The sequence below is a fragment of the Saccostrea cucullata genome, unplaced genomic scaffold, assembly GCF_032062105.1.
Source record: "Saccostrea cucullata isolate Sc308-1 unplaced genomic scaffold, CSIRO_AGI_Scuc_v1 ctg5575, whole genome shotgun sequence".
Lineage (NCBI taxonomy): Eukaryota > Metazoa > Mollusca > Bivalvia > Ostreida > Ostreidae > Saccostrea > Saccostrea cuccullata.
This window is the reverse complement of record NW_026929394.1, coordinates 1-17,756: the sequence shown is the minus strand read 5'-3', so window position 1 is coordinate 17,756 and position 17,756 is coordinate 1. Positions and strand designations below refer to the sequence as shown.

At 33.1% G+C, this 17,756-nt stretch overlaps 2 protein-coding genes across 2 annotated transcripts in view; both read left to right on the top strand.

Moving 5' to 3' along the window:
* The window catches only part of LOC134280748 (collagen alpha-3(VI) chain-like), a gene marked incomplete at its 5' end in the record, with an annotated part of 34,905 nt that extends 19,872 nt beyond the window's left edge, over positions 1-15,033 (top strand). The window contains 20 exons of the mRNA XM_062763205.1: positions 139-152; positions 479-637; positions 1,345-1,749; positions 1,921-2,028; positions 2,454-2,891; positions 3,243-3,407; positions 4,089-4,490; positions 4,592-4,753; positions 5,565-6,002; positions 7,222-7,386; positions 7,519-7,938; positions 8,114-8,296; positions 8,657-8,728; positions 8,863-9,027; positions 9,203-9,275; positions 9,707-9,891; positions 11,049-11,237; positions 11,409-11,536; positions 12,339-12,687; positions 12,820-15,033. Of these exons, the coding sequence (XP_062619189.1) occupies positions 139-152; positions 479-637; positions 1,345-1,749; positions 1,921-2,028; positions 2,454-2,891; positions 3,243-3,407; positions 4,089-4,490; positions 4,592-4,753; positions 5,565-6,002; positions 7,222-7,386; positions 7,519-7,938; positions 8,114-8,296; positions 8,657-8,728; positions 8,863-9,027; positions 9,203-9,275; positions 9,707-9,891; positions 11,049-11,237; positions 11,409-11,536; positions 12,339-12,687; positions 12,820-12,920 (4,321 nt within the window). The remainder of the gene's footprint in view (positions 1-138; positions 153-478; positions 638-1,344; positions 1,750-1,920; positions 2,029-2,453; positions 2,892-3,242; positions 3,408-4,088; positions 4,491-4,591; positions 4,754-5,564; positions 6,003-7,221; positions 7,387-7,518; positions 7,939-8,113; positions 8,297-8,656; positions 8,729-8,862; positions 9,028-9,202; positions 9,276-9,706; positions 9,892-11,048; positions 11,238-11,408; positions 11,537-12,338; positions 12,688-12,819) is intronic.
* A 2,035-nt stretch (positions 15,034-17,068) lies between these two features.
* LOC134280749 (uncharacterized) lies at positions 17,069-17,716 on the top strand. Its single transcript, XM_062763206.1, has one exon. The coding sequence runs from the start codon at positions 17,069-17,071 to the stop codon at positions 17,714-17,716; it is 648 nt and encodes a 215-aa protein (XP_062619190.1).
* Positions 17,717-17,756: the final 40 nt, after the last annotated feature.

The window sequence follows — 17,756 nt, the reverse complement described above, 5'->3', positions numbered from 1 at the left end:
ACAATATGAATATAGTAGGGACAAAGTACTGAAAGTACTGGTTTTATTGATTTGAAATTCATCCGAATTATTTTAATTTAAATAATGTATGATTGCATTTTAAGTAAATTTGCAGTGCTATATATTTTTGTCAAAAAGGCAGTCCTGCATATGTGAACCCCCTTGAGAAATCATTGTCTCATTCCTTTTTTTCAAGCATGATACATTATCACCTATATATATAGTTAGTACTGTACTATAAAGAAAATATTTTTCCGTGTAAAATTAATTTCTTTCCACATCGTTGTAGTAATTGACATTTGCGTGCCTTGCTTGTTATTGGACCTAAATAACACACTCGATGAAATGTAGTAATTGACATTTGCTTAAACTTAAATATACATGTAGATACTTTTGCTGGAAAATGTATACATTATGTAGTCTGTGATTGTGAAAATGTCGCTAACACTCCGTGATTTTTATGATTTGTGATATTTAGGTGCCAATGTTCCTACGGCGAATGACGCGGACTATCAGGGAGCCGTTGACACAGGGAGATACATGAAGGCTGCCGACTTCATCGTCCATCAGTGTGACAACACAGTATTCACCACCGTCACTCAATGTCCACTGGCGGCACCGGCACCTGTTACCGTCGGTAGGTTCAGAGTTTTATGAACGCTGTGATTCGGCTATATTTGGTCCAAGTTTGATTTTTCAAAATATGAATATTTTGTATCAATTGTATACATTTCCTTGATAACTTCTTGATAAGTAAATCAGCAGCATTTACGGTATTCTTATAAATATGAAACAGATAATTCCTAATTTTTGTTCAGACTTAAAACAAATAAAAGTTTTTGAATGCCACTGCATTGAAAATTAGTATGATGCTATATTTGTCATGCATGTAATTCAATTTTTAAACAAAATATGTACTTTTCAAGACATCTGTAGTTTATTAGAAAAGCAAACATATTTAATATCAAGTTGAACGATTTATTTTCTTGAAAAACATGTGAAATGCATTAAATCTTAACAATTACGAGTACAGTGTATTAATATTTCATGTTTTCATTTATTTTAAGTATGCAAGATTTTTAATTAAATACATGTTAATGTATGAAATAACCACCACCCCGACCCAATGCTTTTAATTATTTTTTTTAATAAATTATATTTTTAATAGTGATAGTGATAGTATAGTGATAGTAAAACACAACTATTCCAATCCTTTCTGTCATTCTTCAAGGAAATACTCAAATTACTCAAATCAAATTAGTCATACTTTCTGTCATCATGAAAATTCATGGAAATGGCACTCAGACTTAAAATTCAACATGATATTGTTTCTTGATTTTGTAGACTGCAAACTGGATATGGTGTTTATTGTTGAAAATTACAATCTACATTATACAAAAAGATTTGTGATTGAACTGATCAGGCAGATCCCGGTGTCCTCGAATGGAGTAAGGGTTGGTTTTGTTCTATATGATTCTGGGGCTTCGACAGTGTTTGGACTTACACAACACACAACCTCGGCTGCCGTGATAGCTGCCATTGAAGCGATATCCGAGGCAGGTAATAGCGCCTTCCATTATGTATATAAAGGCTTAACGCATGCCCGAGACAATGTCTTCACAGCTGCAGGGGGTGATCGTGCAGATGCCAACAACTATTACATTTTCATTGTTGGGCCATTTTACAGTGAAACTGCAGCTATTGCAAGGGACATCAGAAGAAGCGGGAACAACTATATATTTGCTGTCCGTAAGTATCTTGAATGAAAAGTGTTATGCATTTGATTTACACTCAAAAACAAGCTTTCACGAGATTTGAAAATCTTATCAAAATTCCTTTTTTTTAGATGTCTACCGGGTACGGGTTCTTATCATATATTGAGTATCAGATAAATAATATACTGTTTTTTTGTGGCCATAGACTACACCAAGTACACAAATGTTGATTCGTATGAAAATCTACTTGCAGTAAGAGAGAGAGTTATTGGAAACATCACGTCTTGTCGAGCAATAACAGAATTAACTCAAGGTATGTTTCATTGTTTACACGCACTTAGACAAATGTCTGAATATAGTAATAAAAAGGCATAAAATAGGCTGAAGGAGCATCACAAATACTTTACCATTCGAAAGACAAAAGTTATGATCTCTAAGAAATGCTGGGTTTCTAGCTGTGGTTATTCTATTCTTCTCTTTCCTATAGCATAATAAAAATATTTATCAAATTAATACTTAAAATAACATAAATTACTATATTCTAAAAGTCCTTTGTTTTGTTAAGTCAACCCCGACTTTTCTTTTAGAAAATAGTACATGTATAGATGTAAATCATATAAATATAAGAGTCAGAAAAACAATTGACTTCTAACCTGAATTTCATTTTAAATATCTTGTAGTTTACTTTGAAATTCAGAACAAATCTTGGTAACTGATTGTGTATCTGACATTTTTCAGATTGTAAAATCGACATGGCTTTCATAATTGACGATACAGACGCAGTCACTGCCTCTAAGTTCCAGGAAATGAAAACCTTTTTAGTCAGCCTTGTCACCAAAATGGTTATTGGCGATAATGCGATAAAAGTAGGGGTTGTGACGTATGGTGACGGAGCAGACATTGCTTTTACGCTGAAACAATATTCTACAGTAGATCAACTGATAACAGCTATAGGAAACATTGCCCCTGGAAGCACAGCTTACAGCAGAAGTCGTCGCTCTGTTGATAAAGCCATTCTTCACACATTGTGGTATTTCTTCACTAAGACGAACGGTGACCGTCCGGATGCTAGAAACTTTTACGTTGTTGTTACCTACGGAGGGTCCTATCAATTTAAGGATGCGACCTATTGGGAAGCATTACACTATAATTTCCTAATGGATCTGTTTATCCTTGGTAAGTCAACAAGGGATAATTACTCCCTCTAGACACTAAATCCAGCAAGGTGGTGTTTTACAGCTGGCGGTCCATGCATCTGCCTTTTCACTATTTTTTGTTCGCAGATGGATCTGTGAAATCTTTAAATCACTTCATAATTCGTTCTCTTTTTTAAAAAATATATTAAATGATTAAACACCTATCAGTATTGTGTTCAAATTTAACAGTACAATAAAAAACTGATTAAAAAAATGTCTCTTTATATTGAATAATTGTCCTGCAAGTACCAAGAAGACACTTTAATGTATTTGCAAGGTTTTTTTTAAACATAAACATTGGAAAAAAAACCCTCAAAATTCTTGTTTAAAGGAGCTGATGTTCCAGCAAGCTATGACGCGGACTTTGAGGGAGCAGTTAGTGAAGGAAGATATATAAAAACCGACGACTTTATAGGACTGTCATGTAACAGCGAAGTGGTCATCTCTAATATCACTCATTGTCATACAGAAGAAGCACCTACAATTGCTCCACCAAGTAAGGTTTATATTTTAAAATCAAGAAAAATATCATCTCTGACTCCTTGAAAACTATTGACGATTTTAAAACATGCACATAAAAGACGAGAAACTGATGGTATACAAATAATTCAAAGGCCTTCAAGATGATTTTCGCATTTCTCCACATTTTATCCACAACAAAAGGCAATATGAGCATAAAAGGAATCTATGAATTTGAATTTTTAGGGAAATTGATTTAACGAAATGTGCAAAACACATTAATCCTCAGGATAGGAATAACATTGCATTGTGTTTGTTTAATATTTTCTTGGGCTGTAAATAGAGGTACTTTGTCTTTACGTTATTCAGGTCGATTTTTAGTCTTGTTTGAATTAAATTTCACTAAAGTTGCACAGGAAATATTTTTTTCACCTATATTTTCCACCTACCCTTTCGTATGCGTATATTCTATGTATTTAATTATTAGTGTCAAAATAAAAACTGGATCAATGAACAATGATCTAGACATTGTGTCATGCGCTAGAAAATTAATTCCAAATGAATAAATACGCCTACATTCTGACTGAAAATGTTCAGATTTTACATTTCATTCAATCACAGCGGAATGTGACATATATGTGAAATTTTGCTAGTTTCCTCAGGAAAAGACAACCTTTTAATGAATTTCTAATGTTTCAATTTATATCCACATTTTTAGGCTGCAAGCTGGATATCGTGTTTATCATTGAAAACTACAAAATGCACTATACAAAAAGATTTATTACGGAGCTGTTGGAGGAGGTACCCGTTTCATCTGACGGTATAAGGGTAGGTCTCGTCACGTACGATTCCACTGCATCAAAACAATTTGGACTCATTTCTTATTCGACATCCGAGACCGCGATAGCTGGAGTAGAAGGAGTGACAGAAATAACGAAATCGGATCATCTTGTATACGAAGGATTAATCAAGGCCCGGGACGACGTGTTCACTGCCGCTGGGGGTGATCGAGAAGACGCAAATAACTACTATTTCTTCATAGTTGGACCATTTGACAGTAATACAGCCCCTATTGCAAGAGATATACGGAGTAGTGGAAACAATTATATATATGCTGTCCGTAAGTATATATATTTATACCTAATTTTAAAAATGCATGAAATATTTATAGGCATTGTTTGTTACATACCGGTAGTGATATTGTCTAAAACCATTTTACAGACGTTGGTGGAACCTATCAAACTGAATATCAAGAGTGCGTTGACTCATGTGGAAACTATACACGGTACACCGACGTTGCTGAATATGACGATCTACTCACCATTAGACAGCAAATTGTTGCGAATATCACTTCATGTGAAGAAATCAAAGATATAACACAAGGTATTCATTTTGCTTGATTTATACATTCCTATACCAAAGGTTAATTAAGTTTTGCACATTGCTGAATATCTCATTTTTCTCAATCCCAAGCAGTATTAATTATCTTTGTTAAATAAACATGAACAAAAGTTGCTTTAGTTCATTTTTTTCCGAGGAGTAGATTTTATTGTAAAAAACCCTCTATCAAATATTTTAAATATCTTTTAACTTTAATTTCATTTATTGAGCCACTAGCTTTAATAACTCACACTGGGTTTTAAATGACTGTCACACCATGATAAGCCTATATTCGATCTTGACACCTAGACTTACAATAAACTCAAACGGTGGATTCCTTGTTTTGAGGTGGTGTGCAGTAATTTTTTTTAAAGTGAAATAGTGCAATAAAAAGACCATATTTTGAAAATACAGTAATACCCATTAATTCAGGATAAATCCTAAAAAATACAAATTAAACAAAGAATAAACAAAATGAAATTATTTGACGTTTTAAGTTACAAAACATGTCTAAGAAAATACATGTATGTGGATTAAGAGTGAAAAAACTTTGATAGACAATATCAATCAAATTTAGACATTCACTGAAATTAGCAGTTACTTTGAATAATGAAAATGGTATACAAAAGACATTTCTTGATCTGAAACAGATTTTTATTACGCGTTGTTGACTGCCAAGACGCAAGATTTTCCTTGTCATTTCATAATATGTAAACGTTTGAATTAAGATATGTACAATTCTATTTTTAGGTCAAGTTATACCTACTATAATTTTCTTCTTTCTTAATAACCATGCTGAAACACTTTTTTTCAGACTGTAAAATCGACATCGTTTTCATTGTTGATGATACAGACACTATCAGCCCAGAAAAATTCCAGGAAATGAAAACTTTTCTACTGAGTCTGGTCTCCAAAATGGTTATTGGTGATGATGCAATAAGACTTGGGGTCGTAACCTATGCTGACGATGGAGACATTGTTTTTCCACTTAATCAGTACACCACTTCAGCTGGATTAAAATCTGGGATTAGCAATCTGGTCCAAGGGAACAGTGCCTATAATAGAACTCGCCGTCATGTGGAAAAGGCCCTCTTATATACAATGTTCAACTTCTTCACCACAGCGAACGGAGATCGTGCTGACGCCAAAAATTTTTATGTTGTGCTAACATACGGTGGTTCCTATGGAATGCAGGCTGCACAATATGGTGGAGCATTGCAATACAATTCAATGGTCGACATCTTCATTCTTGGTAATTCTTTTACTTACACCTCTCATGGTTACCTATTAAATGCTCCTGTATAAGGGACTAAATTCCAGAGATATTAATGTTAATATATGATTGTTAGTATTATGAGTCACAAAGGTTATTCTTTTATTCCTTCAATCCTAAATCGTAGTTTATCGTAAGGATAAGGATATGCAAGTAAACATTAAATTATCTTTACATGTGCACTAATGTGTTGTTTGTTCTCAAGATTTTTTATTAATTTTGTTTAGCTTACCTGAGCCGAAAGCTCAAATGAGTTTTTTTGATCACATTTTGTCCAGCGACCGTCTGTCTATTAACTTGTCACATTTTTGGCTTCTTCTCCGGAACCACTGGGCGAAATTCAATCAAACTTGCCTCAAAACATACATTGGTAATGGGTGAAATGAAAGGCATAGCCATTTTGTAAGGGGGGGGGGGTAATTAAGAAATGAAAATTTGGTGGCATGTTTTAAAAATGTTCTTCTAAAGAACTACTAAATCAGGAAAGATGTAGTTTAATTTAAGGTTCTTCAAATCATGATCTCAGGGGGTAGGGCGGGCTACAATGGACAAGCAAAAACGAAAATCTTGAAAAAATCCCCTAGTCAGCAGCAACAAAGCCATGATTGGTCTTATTTATATGGTAGCATCCTCAGGTTGTGTAGATTTTAGGTTTTTTTTTTCAAATCATGACCACCGTGGATAGATAAAGACCACAATGGACGAAGAAAGTGAAACAGGAATATGTTGGGAAAATCTTGAAAAAAATCTTGAAAAAACTTCGAACAATGTCATGTTTGATCATATTTTTGTGGAACTACATGTAACCTCAGATAGTGACGATTCATAGGTTTTTTTAAAATCATAAACCTATGGGTATCGTTTGAAAAAAACAAAAGTACAAACTTGTAAGGAAAAAAATCACAGTAAATCAAAGAAATATGTAACCATTTTTAGTGAAGTTTCAACTTACTGGCATTCAAATCATACCGCAACCCTCTCCCCCTTTTTTAGGAGTAGGTCGGGACAATAAAGCTTTTCCAATGCTGGTTTGATTTTTGATTTTTTTTTCTAGCCACAGTCCTCAGGTGATCGATCTGGCCCATGGGCCTCCTGTAATTAATCAATTGAAACATAGGACCATTCAAGGGATTTTGTAAGTATAATAACTAATGCATACTTTGCATCGCTATTTTTACGACGTATACTACATTTTCAGCTGCTGACATTCCCTCCAGCTTTGATGCGGATTTTCAAGGTGCAGTGTTGGAGGGAAGATACATGAAATCCAGTAACTTCATAGACCTCCAGTGTGACAATGAGGTTGTCATGTCCAACATAACCCAGTGTCCGACAGAAAATGCTACTGAAATAGAAATACCAAGTAAGTTGATATACACTACGACAAATTTACAGGGAAACCCTCAACCTATTCAACATACTTATAATGAAAAAATGTTTAACTTGTAACAACTTCAGACAGAACTATTTAATATGAAATATTTAAATGTTTTAGATTGCAAACTGGATATATTATTCATGCTGGAAGCATCAAGTTCTTCTGCTGGCTCCAATTTTGTTTACCTAAAAAGCTTTTTTGCTAACATAGCCCGTCAACTTAATGTAGCATCAGACTCTATCCGTATTGGTGCCATGACATACGACTATAAAGGATACAAGCAGTTTGACCTTGATACATACACAACCGCTGATGAAGTAAGTAATGCTATTATGAGGATACAAGAAGGTGTAAACCCAATTAACCTCGTAGACAGAGCACTGGCCTATGCACGGACTGTTTACTTCACGGAAGACAATGGCGATCGCGCTGACGCAGCAAATTATTACGTTTTCTCAGTGGACGGAATTAGAGCTGGTGCATCCCTACAAGGGGCAGTCATAACAGCAGATTGGCCCAACCAGATATATTCTATCGGTAAAGGAGAATCCCTGCTATCTTTCGTTTTTTTTTTTAAATTAATTAAGAGCCATTTTTTGCATAGTGATTACTTAAGCTTTCTTTGAGTGATCATGAACACACATGTATGTAGAATATATTCATCCTGAGTTTCATAAATGCACTTGATACTTATATTCATTTCTTCTTTTAGACATTAACAGCAGTTTTTCAAAGGAATATAAGAAAACTGCTGATGACATTAACCGTTACTTCTTCGCCTCCTCCTATGAAGATTTACCTTCCATTGAAGCTGCAGTTGTTGAGGCTCTAAGCAAGTGTCCAACTCCACGAGTTATCACTACCACTGGGGTATCTTTGAGAAACAAAGGAGTCAGTAAGCACAACTAAATTAAATTCATAACAATTAACACCATCTTTCTTAGATATATGATGTTTATTTTCTAGAAAAGGCGATGTTGAATATAATATTTAAATTAGTAATATTCTCTTTAATCAACACCGGAGTTGATTGCATATTGTGTGATTTGAAAAGTAAATTCATTTTTTTGGTGTCAGGTAAGATTAAGGGGGTCTCGAGATAATGGAAGGAATCAATGAAATCTTATTCTATGTTATCTTACGTTAAAACTCAATGAAACATCGTAATATTATTATAGAATATATTTCTCAGAAATTTTTAATGCAGGGTTTAGGATGGAAAAATTACAACTATTTTCTTTTCCTTATTTTCTAGCTGCTCCATGTCTAAACAGCTTAATTTATCTTTACCCCGAGGATCTGACGGCATACACTGGCGGATCTAGAGGTACTTATTGCCAATTGAAACATTCCTGTTTACAATTCTGTATGGAAAAGTTTCTCGTTTTATACTGAGCTACATCTATTTTTGATTTTTTAATTTTATGAATTTTGACGGAACACTTTACATCTTACTCTTAGGAATGATGTACCTGATGACAGATTTTGTATTCAGAATAACATCTTGCTCACGAATTACGTCGTGGGAGTTTTCCTATTCGAGGTCTGGATGGATAGATTTCATGGTGTGGAGACCTTCTGGAAATAACTATAAGCTGGTAGCTTTCAACACACTTTATGTTGAAGGTATTAATTTCATCAAGTTCTGAAAAATAAAAAGAAAAACGGTTGTTTGCTTGTAAATCGAATTTTATTTTTATGTTGAACTGAGCAATATTTAAGATTTTCAATAAATGATACTTGTTTCTCTATAAATGAAAAAAAATCATACAAATGCTTAAATTTCTCAATTGCTTTAAAGGTGTCAATACGACTACTTACACAGTTGTGGAATATGAAAGGATTGCTGTTCTAGACGGTGACTTAATTGGGTGGTAAGATTCATGCATCCATTTGGATTTTTTCTAATTATCATTTTGATTAATTCGGTTTTACTCTGTTACTAGATATGTTTTACTCATAGAGTGAAAAATATGTAGAGTCAATGTTTTAAATGCTTTTGAAAGTAATATCATTTCTTATGTAACATTTATTTATGTTTGTCGACATTTTCCCATATATTTTTATGCTACAGAAAGGACAACTTTGCAACGAGGTCAAATACTTTTGCCCCTTTCTAAACACTTTATTTCAACTTAAATAGAGCTGAGTTCTGTTATCTTGAATTCTTGGATATTTCGGTTAAATCTAGTTTTAGATAACTAGAGTTGCACCCATTATTTTTTCACGATAATGAGGCTTAACTGTATTATACGAACCCTTTTGGATGTTTTACTAAATTTATTGAATAAATGTGTATTTGTAGGCGCTCTCTGGCAGACAATGATGATGGCAATATAATCACAAACGGAAATTGTATAGGACCTTGTGCTGAGGGGTTAAAAGCGTACTCTGCCAAAAATTTAATCAGAGGGGACTTGTTCGATTGGAAAACCCAGGGAACTGTAGTCAATACCACTGCTTATGCTATTAAAGCTTGTCTTGAGGAAAGTAAGATCACAATGCAGTTTCAAAATGTTAAATGTCTTTTCATTATCTCATTTTTTGTGTGTATTATTTAAGTTTGAAAATTTAAAACATGAATATGCAACGTTGTTAAACATTTTTCAATTTCTTATTTGAAGCTACCGTATATTGGATTTTCATTTGCATTTAAAATTTATAATGAGGATTATAATGGCTATTTTTCAAAATGTAATCAGAGAAAAATCTGAAGGAAAGATTCGAAAAATCAAAAGTTTGTCATGAAATCAAAATTCTTTTTCTCGTTACAAAAGTATACAAGAAAATACAGGCTAATCACTTTATAGCCCAACAGAGTTGAAGTGCTTTTTTATTTAAAAAAAAGATGTATTCATTATCTTTACCTTTACATATTACTATTATGTATTATATCATTTTATCATGAATTTTCCTTATTCTCATTATTTAAGGTAATCCGATCCTCAGGTTCTGAAAATCAGGCATTGAGTAATTGAAAATGCTCACAAAGATGTCTCTAAATTCTCTAAGTAAAATATATTTACCCACGGTGTTTCTTAAAACCTTTAAAGTTAATCATATTATGTAATAAAAATATTAGTAAATCTCAAATAAAATTTCAGGAAATACGATTAGAACTACCTACTGCATATTTTCTAATGATAATTGATCAATACATTTTAGGAATAAATACATAGGTATCCAGGCTTTTAAAGAAAATTGCATGATTTTTATACTGAATCGGTACTTTTGTTTCTCCTACTTACTTCCATCGTTTTATAATGCATAGTGTATAAAGTGTTTCCCATAAAAAAAAAACACCGGAAATCATTTCTAATTTCAAATCATGCTTATAAACATTGGTGAATAAGGCTAAATTAAAAGAACATTGATTTTTTTTTTAAATATGCAAGTTTAACTTACTTTTATGAGGTACAAATGTCAACTTTTTAAATACGATTATAAAAACTTTAAAGACCATTGAATCATACTTAGAGGCATAAAATGAAAATTGTTGCATGAAAAAATTTCAGCTTCAAGCTTTATTTTGAAATGCAAAGATTTAAAATAAAAAAAAATGTGTTTGAAATGTAATATTTAAAATTTTCAGAACTACAGTTTGAGAGTTATCCGTTGTGTTTATTTCAAAATGTAAAATTTTTCAGATACACCAATGTCTTTTAACAACCAAAATCAATCGGCTGAGATCCCCGACCATTTAGCAGTTGGTGACTTTGTGATGGTGTTAGAGGTTGAAGGGGCAGATTACGCTGAGGATGTCACCTTCACTGTCATGGAGCACCCCAATCCTGCTTTTAATTACTCCCCTCAATACTTTGTCGTGGACGGAATAGGTATGTGTTACGCATCCGTTTTTAGCATCTGTAGTATATTCAAAACATTTTTGTCTGACAATTGACAGTGTCCAAATAAGACTGAAGTATTTGCAAGATGTCAATAACAGTAACCAATTAAAAGAAATAACATATGGAAAGAAATTCAACATATTGAATGCATTTTTAAAGGACAAGTAAAGATCGCAAAAAAGATGCAGAGAGCTACAGTTCTAAAGGACTATCTAGTGCGTGTAGCAGCAAGGGATGCGTGTAATACCAGTGCCACAGTGACAGTTTCCATAGAATCACAAAATATGGTAATTTTTGTTTCTTCCCTATAAAATTCAATAAGTTTTCAGACTGTTGCATTAAACCTTGAATTTTTCGAAAAATGCAAGTTAACTTCTCACTTGCACGATCTCAAAAAAGGCTAAATGTATTACCTAGACCAAAACTCTAGTGATAAGTTTCTTTTAGTTACAACTGTAGTATATTTTCGTTCTCTTTATGAGGAAGTTGAAAAGGATATATAATGACCTTGTTCGCAAAGTTAATCTATCATTGGGTGACTTATTGGCTGACTTGTTTCATACAAATTTTTACACTGAATCAGATTAGGCATGTTCATTTTTAAATTAAAAGGGAAGTTATTAGCTGAATGATAAAACTTTTACACTTTTTAGATGAACAAAACAGAACTCTGTCGACCTGAGATATAAACGTTATGTTTCATCGTGAAAAATAATATGCCAATTTTGTGCCTTTTGCTTCCGTAAAGCAATATTCTCTAAGCATCGACATTTCTAAAACGCGATCATTATTCTCACTTAACGATCGACAAACTCGTCATTTCTTGTAGAAGATATTCAGAAAAAAATTGTATTTGCAGGGTAGGGTCTTATTGCCGAGTTAAAATTTGCTTAATATGTCTTTGTATTTTCTCTTAACCAAATTGAAATCTACTGTAACAGTTCCGTTATAGCTGATTTGCAAATACAACGTTTCTTGAAGTAACTACACGTTTATCACCATAACATCTATTTAACGTAAAATATTCTTTAAATCTCTCTTGTAAGATAGGAAATCTTCTTTAATTACTTTTCATATGTGTTGTTTCAGCCTCCAGAAATGTTGGATCTTCCCAACTCCATGGCTGTTGTTGAGCAGACTGGCGGAGATCAAGTTTTATACTCTACGATTGTTGAGGATCCCTCTGGGGACGAAGTGTGCTGCTTGCTAGAAAGTGTCTCTCCTTCTTCGCTGAACTTCAATGTTACAGGGAACTCGACGGCAGGTGCTTTCCGCGGTGTCTTTTCCATTTTAACCAGCGCAAATCCTGCCTTTTCTTACAAAGACATAAACTCTTATATGGTGAAACTATGCTGTGACGACAGCGCCGATAAAACTACAGGAATATTGCTTGTTAATGTCAAGAAACCGGTCAAGGGATCCGGTTATACACCTCCAGGTATGTATAACGTTAAATATAATTGAATAGTTATAAAAAGTTAATCTAACTCAGCACATGTACTTGCCCAATGTTCTTTGAACAAAAGATTATCTTATTCTATTGCTCATTGCGTTACGTTTTTATTTTCAGATTGGTTTATATTGTCCGTCGGAATATCCTGTATTCCAGTTTTTATTATGGGATTTATGGCTTGCCTTGTGCTCATTCACTCAATGTTTGTAATAGGATGAGAGGAGCCATTCCTGATCGTTGTATAATTTATCATTTTTTTTTGTTTCCTTAAACATTTGTTACAATAAGAAACTGGTCAAACTGTGAAAGTTATCTCACGTTTTATTAATAACAATTACATGTATTTTAATATTTTTGCTTGATTTATCTGTCTTTCTTGTAAGAACATCAATATTGTTTTCCTTCATCCATTCAATATAATAATTTTGAATTTAAAACATTTTTTTCTGTGGTTCATTCTTTATTTTGTGCATTTTATCATCTTTCCAAAAGACCAAGTAAGCTTCTGAAATATGCCTTTTTATACTTCGTTTAACTGCTGATTTTTCAATATTTTTGTTAACGCTTAAAATTATTAAACAGTAAAGAGAATAAAAACATAATTATTCGGCGTTTGTGCAAATTATCCAATCGATTGATCACATCATGAAATCGAAAAATAAGACAGTTATTCCTTAAATAAATGCGATCACAACAACATCAAGATAAGAAATTACTAAGGAAAAATCCTTAGGTAATATAAGTTCCTACTTTAATATGTTGCATCGCATTGTCTGATTAATGAAAAAAGGGATTTTAATCCCACTCCAGCAAATCGGGAAAAACTGTTCTGTTTATCGCTCAAGTTTCCGAGTTCATATCATTCCACTGAGCACGTGGTTGGCATGTGTATATATCTTCTGTGGATAGATGCGTTTATTACCATGATTATATTTAATTTTCCATGGAACAAATCTTGATAATTTGTTGATTCTTTTAAAACTCAAGAAAAAGATAAAACAATGTCCTATACATATGTCTTTACGGCGGATCTCTTTCTGTAGCGATAGAAGTTATTTTCAAATGGGGCTCTGCCAGGAGAATAGTTAGCTTTTTAAGGACATACGCAACGTACCTTACCTACAGATAATTTTTCAAGATATTTTTTAATTGAATATTATAGTGTCATCAGATGTTCATAGACAAAAAACAGCATGCATTATCAGGGGTTTTTGAAAGATATTGATTGATGAACAAATTTGGATGATTCAAAGAAAATGATATGAAAAAATTAATACTTAACATATATTCTAGATGTTTCTTTTATCCAAAATTGTTAAAGAAGTGTACAACACCATATACAGAAGTTAAAATATTACAAACAGTTCCTTCAAGATTTGGAACTCTTCAACTCCACGGAAAAAGACAAAAAAGTTCAAACTACGTTGCGTATGACCTTAATTTGATAATGTTAAACAATATGCGGTGCATGAAAAACACATTGTAATTACATGTATTACATTCGAAAAGTTGGTACATATGTCAATTTTTTCAGCAGATAGATAGAAAAAGTCAGTTTTAGGATTTCCTTCAGGCACCTCACAAAAATTAGAGATTGTTTGCGATGATCCACACGTTGTATGGAGTAATGTTTGGAAATAAAACACATCATGTCTCATTATGTTGACAAAGTTGTAAGTTCTCACCCACATACGAAGTTTGATAAAATATATTGAGTTGTTTCTTTGAAATTTAGAAGAGAGCACAATGTTTGCAAAGAAAGGTCCTTGCCTATGCACTGTCTATCTTCATGAAAAAGAAGAAAAAGTGGAAGGCTACCCCCCCCCCACCCACCCGAAATCCTTTGTTTGTTTTTCAAAATACCCCGATAGTGCCAAAGATTCAGAAATTTTGCATCACTAAGTATATGATGGAACATGTACTAGCCTTATATTGTTAAGACCACTTTTTAAAATAAATGTTTGGTTGCCCTCTCTTCCGACCTACTGACTAGAAATGGTCCGACTCATTTTTTTTACATCCCATTACACGATACTTTTTCTCATTTTATTCCGACAACAAATATGTTTAAATTTTAAAGACAAAAATGTTTTCACCTATAAATATGTACCCATAATTTTTCCCTGAGTTGGGAGGACCACCAAACATCATTTTAAAGATGGTCTAAAATATTTAAATATGTTGATTTTTTTTCTTTACTCTGAAAATTTGTATTTTTTATTATTTTATTTATTAATATTATTTATATGTTATAATTTTTATTCAGTAAATCTCCTAACCCACTCTGAATGATTTCATTCCTTTTGAAATGGTGCTCCGATGTGATAAAAATAAAAACAATGTCATTCATATCGATTTTATGTCTCTAATTGTCTTTGTGTTTCATTGGTGATAATAAAAATTTTGGTAGATAAGTTATCTTTGTCAGACTTACAATTTCTTAATTTTTAACTTTGATGTTTCTCATTTTTCCTTGCCAGGAATCAAAGAGTTGAAGTTTTTTTTTATATCAACACGTACACTATTTAACAACTATTCGATAATAATACTAATTACTTTAAGTCACAATATAACACAATTCCCCTTTTAAAAGTGTTCATATTATTTGAAACATTTTCAAACTGTAATTCTCTTCTACATTTTAAAGATTATTATGTACCTCTATATTAAAAAAAATCTGTACTAAAAATAGACCACGTGCTGCTATCCATGAACTACTTTCATGGTTCTTTACACTCATTTTGAAAACAAGTACCCTGTTTTGAACTTGAAATTACCATTTAAAAGTGCAAAATTTAGACATTTTCTCTACAAATGGTTGTAGAGAAAACATTAATGCACACTTTGCATATTTTTTTGGATTTTTTAAGGCTCTGCTGAATTCTGTAGCTGCGCAGTTCTAAAGAGCACATCAAAAGCATTTTTCTGCAAAATTATTGATTATATACAAACCATGCATTCAATTTATTGTATTTTTATCATAAGGACTTGAAATATGATCAAAATACAATGTATTTTAGCAATTTGAAGAAATGTTTACATTTTGTTCTTATTGCACTAAAGGTGGCCGGACATCCCCCTTATGCGATGTTTCTAATGAAGAGAGAGACGAGTTTGATAACAATTGAAATGAAGCAAATGAAGACTTTGACAATGATTATGGAAATATGCTTGATGATCTGGCCGAATGCTTTGACTCGGAGGATAAGTGTGGCGGAGACATTCACGAAAAACTCGCCAAAGTAACAACTGACGGCGTTCGAGCCTTAGTGGATTCTGACAAAAAAAACGGAAGTGAATGACAAATATAACCGACCTAAAAATATGCAAAATCTGGTCACTCCAAAATTAAATGAGGAAATCTGAGCTCATTCGAGCGTATTCCTCATGACAAAACCTTCCACTGAATACCAACAACTTTGACCTTTATCTTGGAGTTTGACCTACTTTAAAAATAAAATATTGGCCATGACTTTTGAACGGTTGAGGCTAGGGCTTTCATATACTTAACATATGTTATCCTCGTGACAAGACCTTTCATTAAATAGCAACAAGTTTGCCTTTTGACCTTGACCTACTTTTAAACTTTAGAACGGGTGACGCAGGGGTTTTCATTTTTCACAATTGAATTCCTTGTGATAAGGCCTTACTTTGGGTACCAACATATTTGATTTGCATTTGAGAAAATACCTTCGCTATGTTGCTATACGGGGGCATCAGTGTTTCACAAGCACATCTTGTTTGATATTCTTATCTATAAAGGATGAATGGCTTTATAGTTATACTCGTTAAGCAATAACAAAACTTGTCCAAATTTTAATAGCATTTTTTTTTGTTTGAGAATCCTTGTTGCTTTTAATCTTTTTTTTTACAAATATCACATGCAAAAAGAATTTTATAAAAATGAAAAATAAAAACAAAAGGATTCCATTGGTAAAAAAATTATTAAAAAGTGATTTAAAACAAAAAAAGAATACCTTTATAACAGATTATAAACAAGTTTAGACAGTAAAAGAACATGTAACACAAAAATATATCTCTACGGTACATAGTGTTAATAAAATTTTATGTTCCATAAAATATTTTATATGCAATCTTTTTTACATTGTTTGACAAAGATGAAATTACAGTTGTTCTCGACTTATTGTTTTGACATCGGGATCGAACTCCTGTTAAGATCGGGTTCAGCGTGATCGGCCATTATATTTGACTGTGGAAACACGAGGTTGTGATTAAATTTTTAAACAGCAGAAACACAAGGATATCGATTTCATCGATTTAATATACAGTTATATTTTGCTGTGACACTATCTAAGGTGCGTAATTATTTGAACCTTTGATTCATTGTCTGAATGTATAAGTCGGCATGGAGGCGGCAAGTACTGATGATCCAAAACCGCGCACAGTGGTGGTGATAGGTCATTCCTTCATCAGGAGACTCGGAATTTTGATGCAGAATGAACCAGATTTTGATAACTTACGACTATATAAAGATAAATTTAAAGTGTTAATTAGAGCCAGGGGCGGCCTCAAGACACAAGATCTAGCCAACTCTCGAGAATTGCTGGACTTTCAGGGCATACATATTGAGGGCGCCATTTGTTTTATGCAAATTGGCGGGAATGATTTGTCAAATCCACAAGCAACACCAAACAAGGTCGCTCGGAATATTATGTCGTTAGCGCAATTCTTACTGTTAACTAACAAATTTTCCTTTGTAATAATTGGACAGTTATTACGCAGACATCCATCCAAAGTAGGGGACCACTATAATTTTAAAGTGATTGACACTAATAAACTCCTGCATGATCAGTGCCACCGATCTACCAGCAACATTTTGTTCTGGCACCATCACGGCTTCTGGGATCCAGAAATGAAATTCTTGGCCAGCGATGGGGTCCACCTCAAAGACAGCAGTCACGATCACCGGGTCATGAGGAAATACCTCCAGAGCATTAAGAGTGCTGTCCTCCATGCCTCCCATCTGCCAGGGTGGGAGAATAAGGATAAGTAAAACATGCACATATGTTGATAAATGACTGTGCATGTGATGG

Excerpts from the sequence above, each read along its gene's own strand:
- LOC134280749 (XM_062763206.1), top strand. The coding sequence starts at position 17,069 with ATGGAGGCGGCAAGTACTGATGATCCAAAACCGCGCACAGTGGTGGTG.